At 37.5% G+C, this 24,779-nt stretch overlaps 1 protein-coding gene across 6 annotated transcripts in view; it reads left to right on the top strand.

The window, feature by feature from the left end:
- Window positions 1-24,779, top strand: part of zmp:0000000755 (phosphofurin acidic cluster sorting protein 2) — an 88,235-nt gene that overhangs the window by 32,342 nt on the left and 31,114 nt on the right. For 4 of the 6 annotated variants that reach the window (XR_009328835.1, XM_059024922.1, XM_034018513.3 and 1 more), the window contains exons 2-8: window positions 5,278-5,365; window positions 13,516-13,605; window positions 15,598-15,723; window positions 16,848-17,010; window positions 19,406-19,491; window positions 20,873-20,953; window positions 22,101-22,160. Coding sequence is in view for 5 of the 6 variants with exons in the window: in XM_059024922.1 (XP_058880905.1) it covers window positions 5,278-5,365; window positions 13,516-13,605; window positions 15,598-15,723; window positions 16,848-17,010; window positions 19,406-19,491; window positions 20,873-20,953; window positions 22,101-22,160 (694 nt within the window). In the remaining variant the exon portion in view is untranslated. Of the gene's footprint in view, window positions 1-5,277; window positions 5,366-9,997; window positions 10,018-13,515; window positions 13,606-15,597; window positions 15,724-16,847; window positions 17,011-19,405; window positions 19,492-20,872; window positions 20,954-22,100; window positions 22,161-24,779 lie in introns of those variants that run through there. The other 2 variants (XM_059024923.1, XM_059024925.1) reach the window with 2 other exon arrangements.

Below are 24,779 nucleotides of genomic sequence, written 5' to 3'. Positions count from 1 at the left end.
GATGGTGCGATCAGAAACTGACGTACCTTGGAGTTCAGCTTGTATCTCTTTGGCAGTTATCCTTGGTTCTTTTTCTACCATTCGCACTATCCTTCTGTTCAATCTGGGGTCGATTTTCCTCTTGCGGCCGCGCCCAGGGAGGTTGGCTACAGTTCCATGGACCTTAAACTTCTTAATAATATTTGCAACTGTTGTCACAGGAACATCAAGCTGCTTGGAGATGGTCTTGTAGCCTTTACGTTTACCATGCTTGTCTATTATTTTCTTTCTGATCTCCTCAGAAAACTCTCTCCTTTGCTTTCTCTGGTCCATGTTCAGTGTGGTGCACACAATGATACCAAACAGCACAGTGACTACTTTTCTCCATTTAAATAGGCTGAATGACTGATTACAAGATTGGAGACATGTGTGATACTAATTAAAGAAACTAATTAGTTTGAAATATCACTATAATCCAATTATTTATTATCTTTTCTAAGGGGTACCAACAAATGTGTCCAGGCCATTTTAGAATATCTTTGTAGAATAAGCAATAATTCATCTCTTTTCACAGCTTCTTTGCTTTATTCTATGACATACCAAAGGCATGCAAGTATACATGATAAAATAGCTTTTAATTTCATCACTTTTCAGGAGGAATGAAGCATTATTTCAATGAGCTGTAAGGGTACCAACAAATTTGAGCACGTCTGTATATATATATATATATATATATATATATATATAATATATATATATATATTATTAATATATATATTAATATATGTGTGTGTGTGTGTGTGTGTGTGTGTTTATATTAAAGTTTTTTTAGTTTTTTTTTTTTTTTTTCACACATGGCCAGATTGACTCATGATCATAAAAATAAATGTAGACAAATTTTATAATATGTGCTAATGCAGTATTACAGTACTTGCATGATAAAACTTGATAGCCCGTTTGCTGCCTCAGGGTATAAAAATAATTACACATTTGCTTTTTTTGCATGAAATAGTGATTGAGTCATGAAGGAGGGGGGATATCCTCATTGTTACCTGAAACATGAATCCTCACTCTACTGGTGCTTTCCCTCCAGGGATAATTCTGCAATTTGAATTATTTATAGGGAAAGCCTATAAGCCTGTGCTATTTTTCAGATATGATGCTAATCTTTCTTTATCATCAGCTATGTCAGGACTGTTCAAGGGATAGTGCAATGACTTATATCTGGACAGGGATCAACTCTGAGCCCTGATTCTAATATCGGGATCACATGGTGGTATTATGGGCAGCAATGGAAGACTTGCTGAGTTCTTAGAAGGCTGTCTTTTCACAGAACTAATGCTGTAGCAACATTCCCCTTATAATGGCATACCTTCCCATTACTGCAATAAACTGCAGTTTGACACATTTAATATACCTGGGCAGCATTGTTACTGTAAAGTGTTTAAAAATACAGCAACACTATTTTGTAAAGGATTGTTTAATATTCTTGTTTTATTAAGTTTCAGTGCATTTCTGTATGCAAATCTTTGGTGATAAGTAAAACTGCATTCGAAAGAAATGTAAACGTAATTATGCTGTAGTGAAAGAGCATCGCTAACCGAGTTTGCTCAAGACTTGATCAGTGTAGAGTAAGCTGGTTCTGTCAACAAATACCCCTCCACGTTTCCTGTATTGATTTTAACAAGTGCACACTCTGCCTGCACTTCGACGGTAGTGGTGGATAACGGAAGATTGTCTTATTCTTTCTTGCTTTTGTTATAGAATTTGTATTTAAATGTAATCCGTTATTAAATCAAAACTGAGAAGTTTGAAGTAGCCTGCGCTGAACATCTGCAGTTAGCAAAGTGACATGCCACATCATGATTGAGCTGGTGAAATCTCCTTTTCAGGGCCTGTTAAATATAGGCACAGATTTGTCTACTTTCAAAATTAATTTATAGGTTTTGGCATCGCAACAGCTAGCGTCTGCCAAAGCTGCTAATAATCTAACCAACAATGTGAGCAAAACAGATTTTGTGAAGACAGGCATACGGTACAGTAGCACCCAGGATTAATCTGATAACAAAATCCATGTCCTGTTCTGGATTGCAGATTGGTTGGGTTCCGTTGATTTTAGTTTTTTCAGTTAAGAGACTTGGAAATGGTTAGTCGAACAAAGCCAAATTTAACGGGTTGTCGTTTACACTCGACCTCACAAATAAATAACATTTTATATGAGCATGTGCTTTAGGAGACGATCTACCTGCAGTAAAGTATGAAGTGGGACACCTGGCTTTAAAATGTATGTGGGACAAAACACAATATAGGGCATCCAATTTTAGTTGCAAGCGAAGTCAAAAGTCTTTCTTGAATTTTTGTTTTTAATGTTTTGATTTTAAATCTGTCTTAGCTTCAGGACATCCCTGTTCTGTGTTTCAACACAATTGTTAACCCAAAATATAAAAAATGCTGACCGGTAGTTTTTTTTCGTGCAGCAAGCCACCGAAAAACACATTATGCATCTGTCTTCTGTGGTGCAAGCCCATGTGACAAAGCCATCTCGTCTCCGACTGTCTTCTACAGTAGGCAGTTTCAGAAGTGCGACAGACTGAGGTTGCAGTCAGGTGTTCTGCAAACATCATTGCTCTTTGACAGATTACGAGCCATGAGCACCAAGCAGGTCACATTTAATCTTGAATGAAGGCTCAACATCAGCCTCATTAGCCCTCCAGTCAAGTAGTCCAACTGACAGGCTTTCATATTGTCCCAATTTAGTTGTTCTAGCAGCAGGAATGTGGCAGGTGAGCCAGCTCTTATTGCTGTTCCCTGGAGGCATCCTGCAACATTCCAATAAGTGGCATCTTCCTGAGCCAGTGTGGAAGGATCAACCTAGGCAATATGTCCACTAGCCTTCCTGTGACACTTTCAGCCAAGCCTGTTATAAAGAAGACTGACACAAAATGATAACAGAAAAATAGCTCTGCATTTTGTATATCTTTCAGCTACCCCCCCCCCCCCCCCCCCCAAAAAAAAAAAAATATATATATATATATATATATATATATATATATTTCCCTTATTCACGTCCATTTTTCTTATTCCTTTTCTGGTTCTTTATATGCATATCGCCTGTTTTTGTAAACACATTAATGTGGCAACAAACTAAGAGGGCTAATGGTAAAAGTGATATACGACCTCAAAATGATGTGTGCATTCCTCTATTGTCCATTTTATACCTCTGATAACATGTCTTATTTTTTGTCTTTTGCTCTTGCTTTAAAACTGGGCCCATAATCATCAAAAATGTTGCATTTGACAACAGTTTCTTGGAAAGTTTTTACCCTTGAAGTGAACATTATTGTCCCTGTTACTTGAATTTCACCCCACTGATTTAAGCATGTACCTGACAAATTTGGAAATGCTGAATAATGTGGTTTTAATAATTATTAATGTATTTTTTGTTTTCGATTAACTGTTCATTGTGGTGGGGTGGGGTATAGTAAAGCATTATGTTGGATAGATCAGTTTGTGTATCTGGTATTGACTTTTCTTTCCTTTTTTTTTTTTTTCTTTTTGTCCTTTTAATACCAGGTTTAAAAGTTAAACGGTCATTATGCACTGGTACAGAGAAACATTATGAATGCATTGTTTTACTCTGTTCCCTACTGGCTCTGGAATTTCATTAAGTGTGCATACTGTATATGTGCAGTATATGGATGGAACTATGTAACTGTTATAATGACCCTCCCTAAAATATTGAAATATATTACATTGGTAGATTTTCTAGGCTTTTCAACTTGGCACTCACTATACTAAGGTGGTATTTCTGGAATACACCGGTATGTACAGGCATGTTGTTCGGGTTATTGCTCTGTACACAAATTCATTTTCTCTAGTGGAATGTGCTGTTCTTTGTGTAAGATTTTCAGAGGGAAAAATAAAAATTAAAAATACAACATCCAATTTCTTGAATAGGATGATATTTCATTTTCTTAATTTGCATTGCTATATTTTTTTTTTTCTTTTTCTATTTTTTTTTTTTAGAAAACTTTAACTTCTTAAAAACTATAGTAATAATACAGTAGTTGGTTTGCTTTTTTATTTTTTTAAACAAACTATAATGAACTGTTTAAAGGAATGTTTTTAAAGCCCGTTTTGATAAATTAAATCAAGTTTGAAGGTTCATGAACCTTTTCAACTGTTTTAGAGAGGACAGAAGTTTATATTCCTTATACAATAGTCCTTTGAACTTATTGGTAATAGGGCCGACAGTTTCAAAATGTTACCTTGGAATTTGAGGTTTTCTCCTACTAGTAATTCTACATTCAAAGTTCCATTCCAAAATGAGATTCCGCAGTCATTGTGTGTGTGTTTTTTTTTTTTTTTAAAGTTGCCCTGGGTTTGAACAGCCATTAGTTAACAGCCAATGTGAATGCTGCTGCGCTGGAAGTGAATGTTCTCCAATGGTGTTGTGGTTTACCTCCGCGCTGGATGTCTGTATTATTGTGTGTCGGCGAGCAAGCCTTAGCAATCATTAATCATCAATGCAGTGTAATGAAAAGTGTCCTCCTGCATTGTAACTGCAAGGGTACACTGAGTCGGTGGAGAATTATTAAAAGCTAGGATCTCAAGCAAAGCACAAGGGGCCAGCAGGTCGTGTTTTCTTCGTCTCGGGTAATTACTCACCAGGAGCCAGCCATTACTGTACTGTCTTGCTTTCTCTGGGCGAACAGCAGATATCTGTTGAACAGCTATCTGTTGAACAAGTTCAACTGCCCAGACACTGTCTGAACAGCAAGCAGATAATGCGCTGCGTAAGCAGATTTTTGTTTACAGTTTCTTTTTTTCCTTCCATTGCCAGCCTTCTGCCTCAGTAACTTCACATGAAAAATAGGACTTTTCACACAGATAGCATTTTTAAATATTTAATTTCAAGCAATTTCTTCTTGAGGATGCAGAATGCCATGGAAAGAGTAAACTTGGAGCACTGTGTTACAACCACACTATAGGTACAGTTCAGGATTTCTTTTATATGTCTTTAGAACCTTTCCATCCATTTGTTATGGTAATCCTTGCCACATGTTCTTGATAATATCGTAATCTGGTTTTGAATGAATTATAGCCTCGGATCGGACAATAATGATGGCTAGATCTTCAGAATAGCTTGGCAAAATTTGACAAAGCTTTAAAAGGAGATTTGTTACGAGGATGTGTTTTACCAATAGGAAGTGTTATTTATTTAAATCATCTGATTTTCATTATGTGCCATGCAGCTGGGAAGGAAAATCAACATTCTGTTTGTTTGTTGCATTTCAGGTTATGTAGCCTGACTCTGAAAAAGCTGATCGTGCTCAAAGAACTGGACAAAGAACTCAACTCTGTTGTGATTGCTGTGAAAATTCAGGTAAAGCAACTTTAATTTGTCACCTGTTCATGTTCTGTGGTACACAAACATAATAGATCATTGTCTAATGCAGAACATCTGGGTGCTTCTGACAGTTTGGAACAACTACAGTGTGATAAATGTTACAAATTGCAATAAGAACCACTCAGTGATTGCAAATACATACAAAAATATCTGACAGTAAAAAACAAACAAACAAAAAAAAAACTTTAGTTTGAAGCTACTGACTTTTTAAAACATGTAGAATGTAAACAGCTGTTTAGAACAAAGGTTGGACTGGGTTGGTACCTTGTCTCTTTTTTTTAAATTAGTTGAATAAATACAATATATGTAATTGGACTGCACAGCCACACTCATTCCTCTCACTTGACTGTCCTTGAAGATCGATAAACTGCAGGAAAGTCTCCATTCTAAGCTCTTTTTAGTTCCAGATTTTTTTTTATTCTCTCGGCTTTAACGCTGATGCAGCACCCCACCTTGGTTGAGCGTGGTTTGCTGTTATTTTCTGTGCTGTTGCCCCTGTCTCTAGTCCCAGTCCCTCAGTTGGGAGTATTCCTTTCTGCAGTCTTGGCAGCACTCTTGGATCAACCTTTTTGTTCAGTTTCTCATACAGTCAGGCTTTTGCCACACTGTAAATACCAGTAGACACGCTCTCTAGTTGGTGTACGCCTCACAGGTCTTTCTTACGATTGTGGTGCTCCAAATTTGATCTGATAATGCCACTGACATTTCAGACTGTTAAAGGTTGGCATCCAGGCAATGTCTCAAGGTCACCACACAAACCATGTTTATTGTTACTTGCTCTTACTGAGTGTGGGTAAATATAGAACATTTATTCAAGTGCTGTTTAATAGTTGGATAGCATTATTCCTACCAACGGTATGTGTGTTTTAAATAAATAAATAATTGCCCTCCATTAGAAGTGGTGCCGTGTCTGTGTGGCTCAAACAGTGGTTAGATAAATAAAACTAAAAGCAATATTTGCTTGCAAAATAAACAGATTATTTGCAGAGCAACATTGTTTGAGCGTCTGTTTAAAACAAGAAATATAATTAGGGCTTGAACTTTTCGGTTTTTATTTTCCAAATCTCTACCTCCCTTTAAATGTTAATTAGTCGTTGTTAGCTGTATCTGCATCCTAATAAAGAGAGAACTACTAATTAAAGACTGGGTTTAAGATTATGTTTTCCTTTGCTGCAAATCAAGGAGATTTTAAATGATGGACTTGCTATCAGTGTACAGTCCGTACTGGGTATTTTATGCTGAAAAGAAAATCTGTCAGAACTCTGTTAAACGAGTGAAAATAACAAAAGCACAACATTAATCGAGGCGACTGCAAGAATGAAATGCAATTAGGATCAGCGATGAGCAATTGACTAATTTTGTCACGTCTGTTTGAAATAAAAATGATGCGAAACAGAAAAACAAGTGAGTGTTTTGTAATTAACAGCTTTTTCTTAGTTTAATTAGGAAACATAAGCTGAAAGGGACGTCATGTGATCAAAAATAAAACCAGAAAAGTTCAAGCCCGAAGTGTAATCCATTCTTGCATCCAGGCTAACCTTGGTCTGATGGGGGAAAACTTGAAACTTGATTTAAGAAACGTTGCTTAATATTACCTTTAGAAACAATTCTTGGGAAATGTACTCTCTTGCACAGTCGTTTTAAATAAAAATCTGTTCTCAATTCACAATTTAATTAATTGATCACTAGAGGTAGTTAGACTCATACATCTAATGACACTAAGGAGTTAAAAAAATCCTCAATGAAAGGATTGGTCCAGTACTAGTACAGGTTGGTTAACCCGTATTTCTTTACAAAGTCTTCTTTAATTTATCGAGAGATCAGATTTAATTTCCTTTCTACAGAGTTTAACTGCCCTAGTACACAGTACATTACATCACAAGCACTGTTTAACTGGTATGTTACTTTAACTCACACTAAATCAGTTCATTGAAAAAAAAAAAAGAAAAACAGCAAATATGTATATAATAACATGTTTGTGTGAGCTTGTTGAACTCTAAGGTTACATTTTGGCAGATACCCAGCTTGGGTCAAATTACAGTTTACATGGTCCTAAGTAAATAATATGTTCAGCACTATACTTGATTTTGAATATTTAGAAATCAATTTTTTTTATAAGGGTTTCAGATTTTAGATTTTAACTGATTTTAACCACTTCCATAATTAATAATAATTTAAACTGGTGTTTTATCCGACAAACACAGAAATAACCTCTGTCAATACAACTTATATATACAATGTTATATATCTAAAAGAAGCCTGTGATAAACACAGATTTTTGGCCATCTACATAAAGCCTGAACATTTCTAAAATTAAAAACCAAAAAAGAAATTAAATAAGCACTGAAAAACATAAGCCCTGCTTATAAGCCTAGTAAAGGGTTTCCTATAAACAGAGAAGATTCTTCTTCATATTGCTATTCTATATATACAGCTCTGGAAAAAATTGAGAGACCACTGCAAAATTATCAGTTTCTCTGGTTTTACTATTTATAGGTATGTGTTTGGGTAAAATGAACATTTTTGTTTTATTTTATAAACTACTGACAACATTTCTCCCAAATTCCAAATAAAAATATTGTCATTTAGAGCATTTATTTGCAGAAAATGACAACTGGTCAAAATAACAAAAAAGATGTCAGACCTTGAATAATGCAAAGAAAATAAGTTCATATTCATTTTTTAAACAACACAATACTAATGTTTTAACTTAGGAAGAGTTCAGAAATCAATATTTGGTGGAATAACCCTGATTTTCAAGCACAGCTTTCATGCGTCTTGGCATGCTCTCCACCAGTCTTTCACATTGATGTTGGGTGACTTTATGTCACTCCTGGCGCAAAAATTCAAGCAGCTCGGCTTTGTTTGATGGCTTGTGACCATCCATCTTCCTCTTGATCACATTCCAGAGGTTTTCAATGAGGTTCAGGTCTGGAGATTGGGCTGGCCATGACAGGGTCTTGATCTGGTGGTCCTCCATCCACACCTTGATTTGCCCTGGCTGTGTGGCATGGAGCATTGTCCTGCTGGAAAAACCAATCCTCACAGTTGGGGAACATTGTCAGAGCAAAAGGAAGCAAGTTTTCTTCCAGGACAACCTTGTACTTGGCTTGATTCATGCCAAAGCTGCCTGATTCCAGCCTTGCTGAAGCACCCCCAGATCATCACCGATCTTCCACCACATTTCACAGTGGGTGCGAGACACTGTGGCTTGTAGGCCTCTCCAGGTCTCCGTCTAACCATTAGATGACCAGGTGTTGGGCAAAGCTGAAAATTGGACTCATCTGGGGGTGCTTCAGCAAGGCTGGAATCGGGCAGATTTATCTTTGTGAAGGACGCATGAATCAAGTGTTGTGTGTTTTTTTTTTTTTTTTTTTTTTTTTTTTATTTCTTCCTGGGGATAAGAAATTGGAGTGTGAATTTATCTTGCGCCGTGTTTTCTCCGAAGCGTGAAATCTTTCATTTTCTGCAAGTCACCTGCAGAGCGCAGCAATTTTGCAGGTTTTGCTGCCGAAGACAACAGCTCAGGCAAAAAAAGAAAAAACTACATGATTTTTTTTTGCTTACTGTTGTACTGTAGCAATATCAGTGCTTTGGTCAGTCTTTTTTAAATTTAAGTTTAACTCTCACCTATAGACATAAGCAGAACAGGCAGTACCTCTTGCAGTTCCCATTTATATAAACTTTAAGGTTTGAATGTATTGATCCACTATTATTCCCATGCATCGAGTTGTTAACCTCTAATACTGTCCACAGTGGAATGATTCACAGTTGAAAGTGGACGACCATGTATTTTGATTTATGGGAAATGTAAATTATTTATAAATTCCATATTCGCAGCCAAATTACAAAATAAAGTAATCTTGGTTAGCACAACATCAATAATAGCATGTTACTGTAACTCAGGGATAAAACCTGATGTCATCATAGCCTCTTCAGGACCACTATTTGTTACACAAGACTGTTATAAAACCAACTCTGATCCCAAGTGTATGCGATACAAAGAAAATCTTAGTGTTCTGCTCCAAATGGAAACGCAGCATCTCTTCCTATTTTAAACAAACTGTACTGGTAACCTGCACACAGAGCTGCTCTTTTTAACAAGTTTATCAGCATCAGACCTGGAAGTACAGGAATAAAATGGAGTTCGATTTATTGTAGTCGACTACAGTAATAGGTAGAATACATGGTATACACAACAATATAATAATCACAGCTAAAGTCAAGATCACCCGTCTGCAGAAGCTTTGGAGATGCACCCCCCCCCCCCATGTTAAATCAGCCGTCTATAAAGAACACTTTTAAGGTGGTCCCTTGTGTAGCCATTAATGTTAATATTAGGTGAACTTTAAGGAAAAGCAGGGAAGGAATATGGTCCGGTGCAGTTCCTTGGAAAGGGATTGTTTCCGGATGAAGTGCATTCCTTCCCATCTCCTCTGAGTGTTAGCAGATCTGCAGCATGTGTGTTTAATTGAGAGAACAAAGCTGCACGGCATCCCTGCCTCAGAGGCCCCAGGTGTCTGGAGGCATTCTCCACGTTTTCCTTTGCTGGTGAGGATTTGCTTTTCCTCACAGGAAGGGAATTTCTTACAGGAAAAACCGGCGAAAGGGTTGAGTGAAATCCTGAGGTATTTCAACTATTGTTTCATTCTGGTTTGTATTGGTTCAACATGCATGTTCAGGACCACACATTCGTATAACCCTCTGTAACAGGGCGAGCAGCCCTGTACATTGTTTTGTTCATTTTATTTTTAGAACGGGGTACCCCTCCGCCCTTGTGTTATTTTGTTTTAGTATTATGATTTAGTATTTAAATGTATGACGGTGAAGCGCCGCGGGTTTGTTGCTGTTTTTGTATTTAGGACGGCGTGGCCGGTTTGTTTTGTTTAGCCCCATCCACAACATAATTAAAACTCGTGCAGAAGGTGGCCATCTCCCGAATTAATTAGGTGATTTAATTTTGTTGCTAATCGGGAGATGGTCACCTGAATATAAAAAGCCTGCAGCTCTCCAGCTCGTGGTGGGAGTTCAGAGGAGGAACGAGAGAGCAGAGAGATGGCGAGTAAAAACGAAAACGAAACTTAATAAAAGAAACATAGGAACAGTGAAGGCAATCTGCCCAGCCTGACCTTTGTTTATGTATTTTTGTGTTCGTGAGTTTGTTTTGTTTAAACCTTTTATTTTGCTCTGCGAGCACAGCGTGTTTTTGTTTGAATATTTTATTTATTTTTGTATTTGTTAATAGAGACGGCAGCCAGCCAATTCTTTACTTTACCTGCAGTACTCTCTGGTGTCAGTTTATTTTCCCTTCCTGCTTCTGCCGTGACGTCAGACCACTCAGTCACCCTGTTACACCCTCCTAGTAGATTTCTAAGTGTCTGTTTTACCCAACATACTGTAGGTTCTCATTTAGCATATGTTTGATAAGTCTTTTTTTTTTTTTTTTATACTGATATTTTCCTATGAACATATACAGTAATTCCAGTGACATTAACGGTGAAAAACTCACCGCATAGATTAACTCACTCATGCTTTTGTCCAAAACTAGGCTATTGAAATGCTGAAAACACATAAAGACTGGGTTCTCCCCAGGAATTCTGTACAGCCGAGCAGCGGAACATTATAGCCGGGAGCACTTTTAACGGAAAAATAAACTTTCCTTACCTTAAATATATCATACAAATTTGAATAATGTGTTGTTTTTTGTTGATTATATCTGGTTGCCCTTTTTTATGTTCTACATTTTCTTTGTCATTACTGTTATTTATTATGGCAAGTTACCATGCTTATTTAGGCACTCTACGATTTGACTGGGGAAAGATAACGTAGGGTTATTGGAGTTCACAAATAAAACTGATAACCTTTGCACTTCCTTTTTAGCTTAATTACTGAGTTTATTGTTTCATTTAAATTGTTTTCTTTCTGTTAGGTTTTAGGGCATTTTGTTAATGCACGTCTATTTTAGTTTTTTGCTGTTCTACATTTTTGAATGCAACTGTTCATTTTAACCATTTCAACCATTTTTTAAAGAAATATGATAAACATTTCAAACATTCTGAAAATGTCATATGTAAAAACCTAACAAGTTGTGGATGGTCATTCTGAGGTAGCACGTTGCCGTCCTGTTCTGTAAACCTCTGGTTTGTCAGTCTGTATCACCCTTTGCTGGCTGGGTTCCAGGATCAATTGTGCAAGACTCTCCTTGCTAATTAGGAGAGTGGAGTCCTTGCCAGTCCTTTTCCAGGAACTAATCCTTACTTGCTAATGAGACTCAAGTCTTGACAGGCATGTGTTGGTCATGGGGGAATCAGCAGAGAATGAAGGACCAGGGGTCACAAATGGAGATTAGATAAAGGGGCATTCAGAACAGAAAATAGGAGGCACTTTTTTACACAGAGAATTGTGAGGGTCTGGAACCAAGTCCCCAGTAATGTTGTTGATGCTGACACCCTGGGATCCTTCAAGAAGCTGTTTGATGAGATTCTGGGATCAATAAGCTACTAACAACCAAACGAGCAAGATGGGCTGAATGACCTCCTCTCGTTTGTAAACTTTCTTATTTTCTTAAGTGACTGGTTGTTTCACAGGCATGGGGTATCCTCTACTCCAGAGATTTTCCAAACCACCTTGGCTCAAATCCCATCTTGACATTCTGCTTCTTGATATAAGAATGTTGTTCTCTTTACAACCACGCCCTTTTGTAATATATTGGTGGGTGCTGGAAACAATAGAGCTGCTGTCGAAGCAATGCAGTAAGGGTTACATTCAGAATAGATTGATTCCCCCCCCCCCGTGCCTGGTGAACATTGCTTTGTCAGGTGTCCATGTAGGATAAACAGTACCCCCCCTTTAAACTCTGTAGTCGGGAGCCATAGTTAAGAGGCCGTGCTATTTGTGTTCCGCCTTATAACGAGAATACTAGTGTTAGTGTAATGTCATTATGGGGCAAATGGGAGCCATGACCGTACTGTGCTGCCTTATAACCTGTTCCGCAGTATAAAGGGCTGCCATATAAAGGGTGAGCACTGTAGTTCTGTATGTGTTTGCCCCCCCCCCCCCCCCCCCCCCCCCCCAAGTTTGGGAACCACTGTCCTTCTCTACAGATTCAATGTTCAATATGATGCTCCACTAAATGCTCACTGCATTTTAATTGGACTGTTCCTTTGATTGGATGCCTGTAGTGTGTGTGTGTGTGTGTGTATCCAATTATAATTATAAGGAGTTTCCAGATTAAATATGTTGTTGATACTTTTTATCTGCAGCATTGCATTGAGAAATCTGTGTTTCCTCAATTTAAACTTTGAAAAACAAGCAAACTCTACCATCTGATCATAATTACATATATTGCAGTCCAATGACATATATTGTATTTATTCAAGAAATTGTACTGAACAAAGGAAAAAGGGAGCCAATGATAACAGTGCCAATGTTAAATACACTGTAGGAACTGTAAAACTTGAATGGCACTCCTTAAACCTTGGAAGTGCGTCTGTATAACAAACTACTTCTAAATCAGACCATAAGCTGAGATTGAAGATGGTGTCATTTCATTTTTTGTATCCAAGGTGTATGTGGAAAAATGAATTAATTTGCACAAGAAAGAATAATAGTCAAAAAGCTAAGTGACCTGCAGGGTAGTAAACAGGCCATTGTTCATATTCTTCAATAGCAGAAGCACTGTGTTGTTTATCAGCTAGCGTCTGCTTCAAATAAATGAATGTATGTTTGAAAATGTAACCTGACACTACCTCAGGAAAGCTATATAAATACTGGTGCCTATTGTCTGGTTTTAAAATGTTTTTTTTAGGTGATTTTGAAATTCATAGGGCCAAAGGATACTTATCCAAATACTGATTAACCCCGCGTGCATATATATATGCATATGTGTGTGTGTGTGTGTGTGTATATATATATATAAAGAAAAAAGAAAATAATTAACCCGGAGGTATATAATGAAACTGTCCAGCCCAGCTATTGCAGATCACCATGGCTGAAAACCGGCATGGAACACATTTAAACTCCACCATTGTTGAATTTTCATGCTTTTTTGTTTCATGCATGTGTTTGTATAATATCACCTTGGTGGCCTGGATATCTTAAATGTGTTGCCTTTTGATGTGTTGCAGGGCTCAAAACGGATCCTAAGATCAAATGAATATCTCCTTCCACCCAGTGGGCTGATGGAGACAGATCTGGAGCTTACATTCTCTTTGCAGGTATGACTCGCTTTACAGCAGCCTAATACCCTCATGATTATAAACACATGATATGCTGCACTTTTTTTTATATTAAATTTCCAAGCAAAAGGGATCCTTTTCTGCATATAACCTGCATCTCCCTGTTGCAATCAGTTCCATTCATGATGGACAAAATAACATATGTGATCAACTATCACAGAGGGTTTATAGGAAGTGTTTGGTTGATAGATGCTTCTCTATCCACGTCTGCAATAGCTGCCAAAGTGATGACTCTGTGGGCATTTTAGGAAAAAGACTTTGCAGGAGATTTACATCCCTTCTCTGAAGGAGATGTTCAGATGTCTCTCTTGGATAATTCCCAGCAGTACTGCAATTACATCTCTACATTCTGCTGAATAAGACTTCCACTAAAACCAGAAGCGTACCCCCACAGAAGGGAGGTAGGAAATCTACACTCAGACAGGAAGGGCCACACTGTATATACTGTACAGTACTTTAGATCACACAATGCAATGCACCCTCCTGCTGGTGTGGGGAAGTGCACATACACTTTCTTTAGCTATTGTGACTCGATTTCAATTCAAACACCATTGCACTGCAGTTTTTCAAAAAGAAAGTACTCCAGTAATAGAATCAAAAGTCCAAAATCATTGACGGTTATTAAGAAACAGGTATTTGAGAGCATTGCAAATTAAGAAATAATTAAGAATATTCTCTATGAGCTATTAAGGGAGTTCACCAGATAGCAGCAGACCTCTGAGCTCAGGTGTTATAGATGAATTTGAATCCCCAGTCAGCTTGAAAGGTTTGGGCTTCTAAAAGGTTTGAAAGCTACTGTTTTTCTTTGAATGCAAGAACATAAGAAAGTGTGTGAACGTGAGGAGGATATTCGGCCCATCTAAGATCGTCCAATTCCTAGTTGCTAATTGATCTCAGAACTTTAAATTGGGTCTTAAAGGATCCAAGTAATTCTGCCTCAACAACATGACTAGGTAGCCTGTTCCATACCCTCACCACTCTCTGTGGGAAGAAGTGTCTCCCTCCCTCTGTCCTGTCTGTCTCTACTTAATGTCCAACTGTGTCCTCTTGTACCGGTTTCTGTTCTGTGCATAAAGTATAGGTATAGATTAACAACGGTGTCAGTTCCTTCTAAGATTTTGAAGACCTCAATCATTTCCACCTTAATGGTCATCATCTTTGAGTCCTCCTCGTCCAGTTCTAAAGGGCATGTTTACAGCAGGCTCATCATTCGGGACTTTTCAGTTCAAATGTACTCCTAATTTTTTTTATTTTTATATATATTTTTTAAAAAAAAGATGTTTTTAACTGTCAATTGCATTTTCTATTTTCTGCTCACTTTGTCTTCAGGTTCTTAAAGGTCCAGGTTTATACTGTAATTTTAATGTATAAAAATCTTCTTTTATATAAGCTTTTAAAATCCTTGCTGCAGGCATGTTTTTTATGTCATTATTGCAATATAATCCATATAGTTTGTTGTTTTTATTTAGCTTTTCGTTTAAACTTGTACAAAACCTGGGAATGCTAAATTACACAAAATACTTCCTGTCTGTCCAATCCATCCAAGTACAGAATAAGTTGTTTTGCATGCGCTTTCCATTTGAACATGGGCATTAGTTTGCTTGTGCTATTATATTGTAGTGAAAATGCAAAGCATACGCTTAGTATGTGAGGTGGTGTAACCATATATGTTATGTTCTTCCTGCCTTCAATACATCAAGTTGGATTACAGTATCCTAAAAGTATTTATTTGCCAAGACACACCTCTAAAACTCAAATGAATAAACTCGCATTTACTTTTTTATTTTTTATTTTTTAAATGCACTATTCACAGTACAGACCGTTAGTAAAATTCACAATTTTGGAAAAACATTACTGTTTGTTTATACAGGACCAATAAAACAAAATGTATGCTCTTTTAAAAACAAAAAAAGCTAAGGACAATTATGAAAGCCTTTTTAAAAACATCTGCGTGTTTGTTTAATTTGGTAGTATCCACATTTCCTCAAGAGAGATGCAAACAGGCTCCAGATAATGTTGCAGCGGAGGAAGAGATATAAAAACCGCACTATTCTGGGCTACAAGACGCTGGCTGTGGGAGTAATCAACATGGCTGAGGTAAGAGACGAAAACCAGGAGAAATTTATATAAAAGGTCGTAATCCCTTTGGTGATGTTTGTTTCGATTTGTTTTGAGGTTGTCCAGGTAAAGATTCTTTGCAGTAGTTCGTGATTTCATAAAAGATGATTTATCTCATTTTATTTGCTGTATTTCATTGAATCGCCAAAGAAAATCAACCCAGTGTAATCACCAGGCAACCCATCCTTTAGAAGCAATGAAACCATGTTAGCCAGGTGCTTGATTACTACAAGTATAGAGCATATGTATGTGCTCTGTATAGTATAGACCACCTGGGCACTTTTCACATCTGGATTTCCAGTAGTCTGTTTGTTTGTTTGTTGTTTGTTTGTTAATCTGGGCTTGATGCAGTACAAGCCTGGGGATCAGATGTACACCAAAAGGCTCTTGATCATTAAAAACAGGCTGTTAATGCGCTGCACTGTGCCGCACTTACTGTGTTGTGTGGGTGGCAGGAATGTTTTTATTTCTTTTGTCGTTCTTTGGATGCCAAGACCTTTCCATCTCAGTGGAAGAGTTGTTCTGGAACCTTTGCAGCAATATAAAAGCTGGCATTGTCCTTTTATTGAATATCTGAAATGATCACATTTTTCTGAGGAAAGCTTTTCTCTCCCTCTCAATCTGTCTTATTATTCACTGCCTGCCAAATCATTTGGGACCTCAGTCTTGCTGATGGCGGTGGGACTTTTAGTTTTATTACCAGTTTCACTCGGCCCCCTTACTTATTAAATCTCTTTCGACAGATACTGTAATTGTCTTTAAGTGCAGTCATTCCCCAAAAATGTTATCCATGTTCTAGGAATTTTGGGAACAAGTAGAGGTAGGATGTTTATTGTCCATTAAGAGATTTCCTTTAATCTGATTGCTCAAGCACCGAATCTCCAGTAAAGGACCTTGAATGTTATCTTTTCAAATTATGTTTAATCACTGTTCCAAATCAATCCGGAACAGTGATTAAACATAATCAATCCGCCGGAAAATACGCAAATACACCTACATATTTAAGGATGATAGGTGTTTATAGTTATATTTCAAAGCTGCTGTTACGTCTGTACCTCTTCTTGTAGAGATATGTCTGTTCTTTTTTTTTACTGCATATTCAGGTAATGCAGCACCCTACAGACGGAGGTCAGATTCTGGGTCTCCACAGCAATGTGAAGGATGCCCCTGTCCGAGTTGCTGAGATCAGCGTGTACTCTCTCTCCAGCCAGCCAATTGACCACGAGTACGGCAGCGTGCCAGCCGGGCCAAAAACAAAAGCGGCAGGTAGGAAGGACCAACCATTACCCCCTCAAAACTGTCTTTTAATTGTTTCCTTTGTGTGTTCATTGATTGATTAAGTTTATGTTGCTTCTGACACACGGGGGAGTACAACTCGTAAGACAAGTACAAGATCTATCTTTCAAGTACTGAAAACAACGGTGGGTTTTCAGCAAATGTTGCACTTTTTATTACAGCGGCAGTGACTTGCTTACAGATGCTGCATTATTGATTTGATCAACATGCTTCGGTCTGGTTTTTTTTAATGATGTAGCCATTTTAAAGCAGCTTTTGAAAGGTAATTAACAATTTATATAAAATGCCCAAATACAGCATATTGTAATACCAAAGGCTTGGTCTTAAACATTCATGGACTCAATTTCGAAGAAGTGCAAAAGCATGAATAAAACAACTGCAATGGTATGAAGCTAGCAAGAACCCGGTTTCAGGAAGGAACAATTTCATTATTATTCTGTATTTTTTTTTTTTCTCAGTAATATTTATATTAATGTCAGGTATAGGTGCAGGGGGAAAACCATATAGCTAGATAAACCATATACTTAATAAGAAATAAATAACATCTTTAAACATCTTATCACATTGGGGTTTTTACAAAAGACATGTTATAATTGATTGAGACAGTAAACATTTTCACTTGTACTGCTATCTATAAATACATTCTGCATACCACTCTCTGTAAATAGCTAGGGGGTAGAGTTTATCCAGTGTTGAAAAATAATCTTCTTTTGCCGCTAAAATAAATGAATGCCATAGTTTTTCTTTTGGTTAGGTCAAATTTGCACAATTGTGGAATTTTTGAAAAAAAAAACTTATTGTCCAGGGAGCAAAATGCAAGAGAAATCTACTTCTCCTTCTACTTCTCGCACAAAACACACACAAAAAAATAGAATATAACATGTAGGATTTTGCTTTTATGTAACAGTGAACATAATCAATCAATTAGTGATTAACAGGGTGGATATAGCCTTGTAGCTTGACTGGTTCACTAAATACTTCAAGATACCAAAAGGTTCCTTGTGACCCCACCTCAACAAATTTATATAAACTTCAAGGAAATGTTCCTTTTCAATGCAGTTTGGAACACATTTGCAAGCAAATTTAAGTAACATATTAAAAGTACAACTATAGTAAGCAATACCTGGAATTATTCAAATGTAAAAATAGCTTCTGCCCATTTTTTTCCCCACTCTTTCTCTATAAGCTGAATTAAACTCCTGAAGTACAGGTGTTTTAGTTTGTTGCATCCCAGATGTGAAATCATTGCCAACTATTACTGCTGGTTTGTGGAATTCTGATTTTTCTTGACATTCTTTGTTTTGTAACTGCTGAACCCCAGATTTATAAAGGACTTGTGTACAACCTTCAAGTTTTCCTGCATATTCTACCGTTTTTCTATCAAAAGGCACGCAATATTTACAGTAGGCTCCATCACCAACTGCTGAATAAAGCACCCAAGAAAACTGCGTGAGTCATTCCATCCTAAGTGACCCAACTTTGTTGTCTGATGTCTTCTGCTTTAGGAATTCATATTTCTCATGAGGCTGCCATGACTGCATGAAAAGCTCACAGCGCTTTGCATTTGACAAAGAGTGGGTGTTCTTTCAATATAGTCCAATGTCATTTGGGTGGCTATTTTGCATCTAATTATGCAAAGACAATTTATTTTGTATTTTTTTTAAAAACTTTCTGCAAAAACTGCTATTTTTCCTTATTTAACCTCTTGTCCCATGGTGGCTAACTGGTACACTGCTGCAGCACGGGGATCTTGGTTTAATACCTTGAGGGTATTTCTTTTTTTTTTGGGGGGGGGGGGGGGGGGGGCAACATTCTTTCCCTACGCTGCTCTCACTGAAAAATATTTTTTTCCTGCAAAGAAAAAAACATTTTGCTCAGATGCCACCCTTTGGTCATTGAAATCTTGTCTGTCCTGGGAATTCCTGCAGCCTCATTTCCAGGCCCAGTGCCTGCCTGATTCCCGCTGCTGCGTGACATCAAAGGCAGTGAGCCATGACTGTCGGGATTTACCCATGCTTTCTGCTTCCTGCACGCTGCAACCCCTCCAGCCACTTCAAATTCAATAATCTCTTGTCTATGATATAATAGACAGAGTGGTTGCAAAGCCAGTAGACAACTTTGTAATGTTCATGAGCCCCCTGTGTCTGATAATGCACACCGATCTCTCTTTAAAACCACTGTAACTAATGCATAGTATCATAAATCTCTGCAGAACTTGAGGTCAGAGAGGTTTGCAGATTGATGTCTGTTAATTGTTTTGTTGCTAGGGTCTGTGCTAGCAGGTGTGTTAAACGATAAGTAACATGGCTTGTGTGTGGATTTTCACAAGGCTGGTATGTCATTTTCTTTTTTTGTCTTTTTAAAGATCGATCACCTGATAACTACTCCGAGGAAGAAGACGACAGCTTTTCTTCTGAACAGGAGGCCAGTGATGATGCTGTGCACGGCCAGGTCAGGATCAGATCCAGCATACTATGGTTTCACTGCTGCTTTGTTGTCAGCGTTTTTAGCAACTCTCTGTTTTTGGCTCATGATTAGAGCTTGTGATTAAGTCATTTTGAAACCTTTTTATAGCCTTGTGTGGGCTATAATTACTTCTCTCCTATTCACAGGTTTTTACTTGCTGGATTTTATTTATTGTAAACTCAGGGTAATCTGAAATGCCTTCAGCACCAATATCAGTTACTTCTCAGTGTACCCATCGTATGAATTCTAATCTCATTCCTATCTCATAATATCTCAACCTTATAACACATATCCCTTCAAAGCCTGTGTGGTATTCTGCTGTCAAGTACCATCTTGAAGTACCATCTTTGAATTCAGCCCCCAATACTCTTTTATACACCAGGGATGGAACTATGACTCCCATTTCATAGTGATTTGATCCATTCCTGGTTTTACTGTGTTTTAATAAGACACACCTGACCTTGTTACCTATACACTGTGGATAATCAAGCACATATTAAAAGCTGGAATGGGTGAAAGTGCTAGGCAGTAGGAGTCTCTATCCCTGTACACCTACACTCAAATGCACTGTGTATGTGGAGGGCAAGACAACCACAGAGCGAGAGCACAGAAAGACCTGTTTTTCAGTGATACTCATAGCAAATGAAAAGCTCATTTTATACAGTAAGTCATACTATCGTTACATTTTTACACTCTCTTCCCGTTTAAATTGTTATTAATATCACCAGGTAGCAGTAGTCATTACACTTTCCAATGCTGTGTGTTTTTTCCCCAAAGCAAATCTAATTAAATTGCACTTCTCATTGGAGATACTCACTAAACCCCAAGCTGCCCATCAAACAAACAAAACAAAATAAGAAATAAAGAAATTACCAGAAACATTACCACTTAGGAACAGATTCTTCAAAGTTTTTGTACCTCCAAAGTGGATGTATTTTGGAGAGGAAGGAGCATAACATGTTAATATAACAGAATTGGCAAGAAACTGATCTCCAGATTCTTATTTTCAAGTTCTCTAGCTTTAAACACCAAGTACATGAGGAAACACTGAGAAATCTGCTTCCAAAAACACACCACAGAAGAGGTTCTTTGATCATGTGACTATGCAACACAGCAACTCCCACTGAAGCTGGCGTGATTTGAGCAGCTGCTAAAATTCAAGTTCTGTGATATGAAAGGGCACTCCATAAATTGTAAACTGTTACTGTTATTTTTCTAAATTGCACTTTAGAGGAAAACTCTTTTAAAAATCTTTCATGTAGTGTTCAGGATTGGATCCACATGTGGGCTTCTGAGATCTGTATCCTAGAGCAGAAGAAAAAAGCGTAAACGTTATCTATTCATTACATTTTTTCATGTATTTCAGGATCTGTATTATGAAGACGATGAAGTCAGAAAACCTAAGAAGTCCCGGAGGAAAATGATCAGAACGACGTCTATGACCCGGGTGAGTGTTGTTAACACAGTGGCTCTGAACTTTTTCGTAAACGCAGCCTGTCTTGCCATGGGTGTTTTTTTAACCCTCTTTGGTTACAGTTACAGTTACAGTGCAGTCAGAGTTGTGCACTGATCTGTCTGTGTGTGTGTTCCCTGCTGCAGCAACTGTGCAAATAACAAATCTTGCACCTTTGCATAACTAAGTTCTTACTATAGCTAAAAAATGTCAGTCCTGTGCTTCACATTCACATGTTGACAGGGTAGCTGGCTACCGGCAGGAATTACACCCAGAGACAGAAAGTTGCCGTTTAAGCATGGGTGTGCACATTTATTTAAAGAAACAAAAACTGTGGAACAAACAAACAGGGCACAAGGGCCAAAATAAAAGGTTGAAACAAAAGATTAAACAGTTGTAGGCTGGCCATTTGTCTTCACTACAAAGTTACACAAACTCACAGTGTAAACACTTATAGAGCAGCAGGGCTTCTGCTCTGCCACACACCTATTCTCGCTTTGTGTAGTTGTGTACAGTACGTGTGTTACTGGTTCACCTGTTTTCTTACTGGTGTAAAACAAGTTGCTGCAGTGCTTGCAGAAGGTCCTTCAGGCTCAGGCAACGAATCTGTGAACAATGCATATGTCTTCCAGGGAGCCTTATTGATCTGTTGGTAATTATGGTAGACAAAGTTAAAGGCCACAGCTAGGACATGCATATTAAGCAGCAGGTTGTTCAGGGTCTTGGTGCTCTAATAGATACTGTCAGCCTTCATCAGTGTATATATAGTGTTAGCCTGACAGCAAGAATTGGGTTTATGCATTTTTTTTTTAATTCAGCAGTGGAACTCTTTCTCTCTGTTTCCAGTTGTCACTGAAGAAGTATAATTTGTGATTAATTACCACTATCACTAAGTAACTTCAATATAAATGCTAAATAAACTTGAATCCAGCAGAAGAGTGTTTTGACACCTCATTCAATCATTTGTTTACTGCACAAGTTTTAATTAGATTTTAGGATTTGTGCGTGATTTATTTACAACAGCAAAAAAGCAATCTGTTCTAGCTTAATGTTTTACAGTCTAATTATTTCATTAATTAATTTATGTATATATATATATATATAAATAAAAATAAAATGTTTTTTTTTCTTTCTTTCTCAGCAGCCGAATTTCAAGCAGAAGTTTGTAGCCCTACTGAAGAGGTTCAAAGTTACAGATGAGGTAAGTGTATGCTTTATTAATTAAATGTGACAAACACAAGTCTTAATGACTCTAGAGAGCTTTTTGGTTGTTTAATATATATTGATGCTTCTGCAGGTCTGGGAAGCGCCCTGCTGTGTTTTCTATCGTTTTTTTATACAAGTTCAATGAGCTGTCAAATACGCCCTCCATTTAAAGGCTATTTATTGAAGCTTTGAAAAAGTCTGTAAAGAGCATCATAGAGTTTTATTGAATGTGGCTTTTTCAGGGTTGAAAGGGTAGAAGTAAAACATAACTGAGTACACGATAAAACCAGTACATTCAGAACTAATGTATGTTTAAAAATACAACGCTGCGATATGGACAACAGTCCTGTAATGCATTTCAGGGACACAGTCCTGTAATACATTTCAGGGACACAGTCCTGTAATGTGTTTCAGGGACACAGTCCTGTAATGCGTTTCAGGGACACAGTCCTGTAATGCGTTTCAGGGACACAGTCCTGTAATGCGTTTCAGGGACACAGTCCTGTAATGCGTTTCAGGGACACAGTCCTGTAATGCGTTTCAGGGACACAGTCCTGTAATGCGTTTCAGGGACACAGTCCTGTAATGCGTTTCAGGGACACAGTCCTGTAATGCGTTTCAGGGACACAGTCCTGTAATGCGTTTCAGGGACACAGTCCTGTAATGCGTTTCAGGGACACAGTCCTGTAATGCATTTCTTGCAAACTTTGCCAGGTGTTCTGTAATACCATTCTATAAATGTCATGTATATCAGTGTTTACAATATAATAGACACAACATGTACATGAAATGGTTTCAGTCACAGTAAGTTTACAAAGTTCATGTGAAAAGTAAGTCTTGCATCCGTTCTGTTGCCTTCTTTCCCAGCGCTATCTAATCCAATTAGGCCAAGTCCATTGGGCAGCTAGCATAGGTTTGTCAGCTCTATCAGAAATAGAACTTTGTTTTGTAATTGCATTAGCCTACTGCACAAGCAGGATGGGTGAAAATAGAAAGGGGTTATCTGAGGTCTGTCAATAAAACATACAGTGTCTATCTGTTGCCAAGGGGGCCTGTGCAGCTGCTGCAGTATGGCTGAAAGTTGAAGGGTACGGTGTTTTGTCTGTTCGCCATGCTTCTCTGCAGTCTGGAGAAGCACTTCGATGTCAGAGAGGTAATAAGACTGTTCTAGGAAGTCTCTGTTACACTGAAGGCTGCAGAATAGTGGGCTGGGCAAACCGCCAGCACAAAGAAATTACAGGTTTTATGATCAATTGATTCAATCAGTGTGACTGTTTTTGATATTATAGCTGGAATTAAAAGCACAGTCTTTATGGTTTCCACTTGGCAAAAAAGAACACAACCTTTGATGTTGATCTGACCCTCTCTGCTCTACCCTACAACTTTATCAATGTACATTACAAACAGCATTTTTTTTTTTAACCTCTGTTCAATTAGACAATTACAGAGAGCTGAGCTATTCCACAGACAACATATCTGATTTGTTGAGTAGTTGTATTTATTAAGGATTCTTCTTTCCTTGAACAAATGAAAATGAGATCGGAAATGTATACGTATTAAAAGCCATAACATGTAGGGCAGGCAAGTGGCACAGAAAATGGGCTTAAACCGTTTATAGTATAGAAAAAAAGTCTTTGTTTCCATTAAGACTTTCTGGGGGTTGACCGTGTGAAAGACAATTTTACCATTTTATGATTCTGTCACACTGGTGGCAGATATCAGAGTCAAGAGTTTGACTGACATGCTAGACAAGTGCTGTAGGACAGGCCGCAAATTAGGAGTTGCCTGTCACACTGTCTGCTGGTATTGTTCATTTAATAAAGATATTGAAAAATAATTACATTTTAAAAATAAATAAATTAACCTGCTTCACCTGACCTGGCAAGTAAGCGAATTAGAAACAGGTGCTGTCAAATACTTTAATTATTATGTATAATCAATCCTTTGTGTTTTTTTCATGTCGTTTTAATTAAGACATTCAAAGTAAGCCAAATAAAACTGATACACATTAAAAAGGTATGAATTAATATTCCAATGTTCATACAGGTGACGGTTTGTGTATATACTTTTTTATTTAATTTTTTTTACCTACTGTAGTTCTTCAGCACAGCTCCTCAGATTGTGACAATATTGTTTTACTATAAATACAATAAACCATGTTAACTAATAAATAAATCCTTGATTCAATGAAAATATCGGCACAGATTTATAAGGATAGAATATTTTGCAACTGGTAATTAGATATAAAAATGTAAAAAAAACTAATAATTGCCATGATCAAATTTAATTTAAGGTGGAAAAAACAACTCGACACTCGACCTTAAAAGAAAAATAAGTATTTGATATATAAATATTTTTTTCCAACAAGCTTTTGAATAAGTGTCCTGATAGATGGGTATGTAGATACCAGAGCTGGCAGGGAACAATTTGATACAAATCATACAATAGACTGTAGATTCACCAAACAGAGCTTTCAATTAACCTTGTTTCCCCAATGTCTCTAAGAAACCCCAGACCAATGTTTTGGGAGGACTATGCACCAGTAAATTTCACTGGGCATGAAATTAGAAAAATGGATATAAAACAAGTTGTAAGCTGTAATAAATACAGTAGA

Source organism: Acipenser ruthenus, chromosome 6, assembly GCF_902713425.1.
Source record: "Acipenser ruthenus chromosome 6, fAciRut3.2 maternal haplotype, whole genome shotgun sequence".
NCBI classification, from domain to species: domain Eukaryota; kingdom Metazoa; phylum Chordata; class Actinopteri; order Acipenseriformes; family Acipenseridae; genus Acipenser; species Acipenser ruthenus.
The sequence above is the reverse complement of the archived record's forward strand: the minus strand, read 5'-3'. Positions and strand labels throughout refer to the sequence as shown.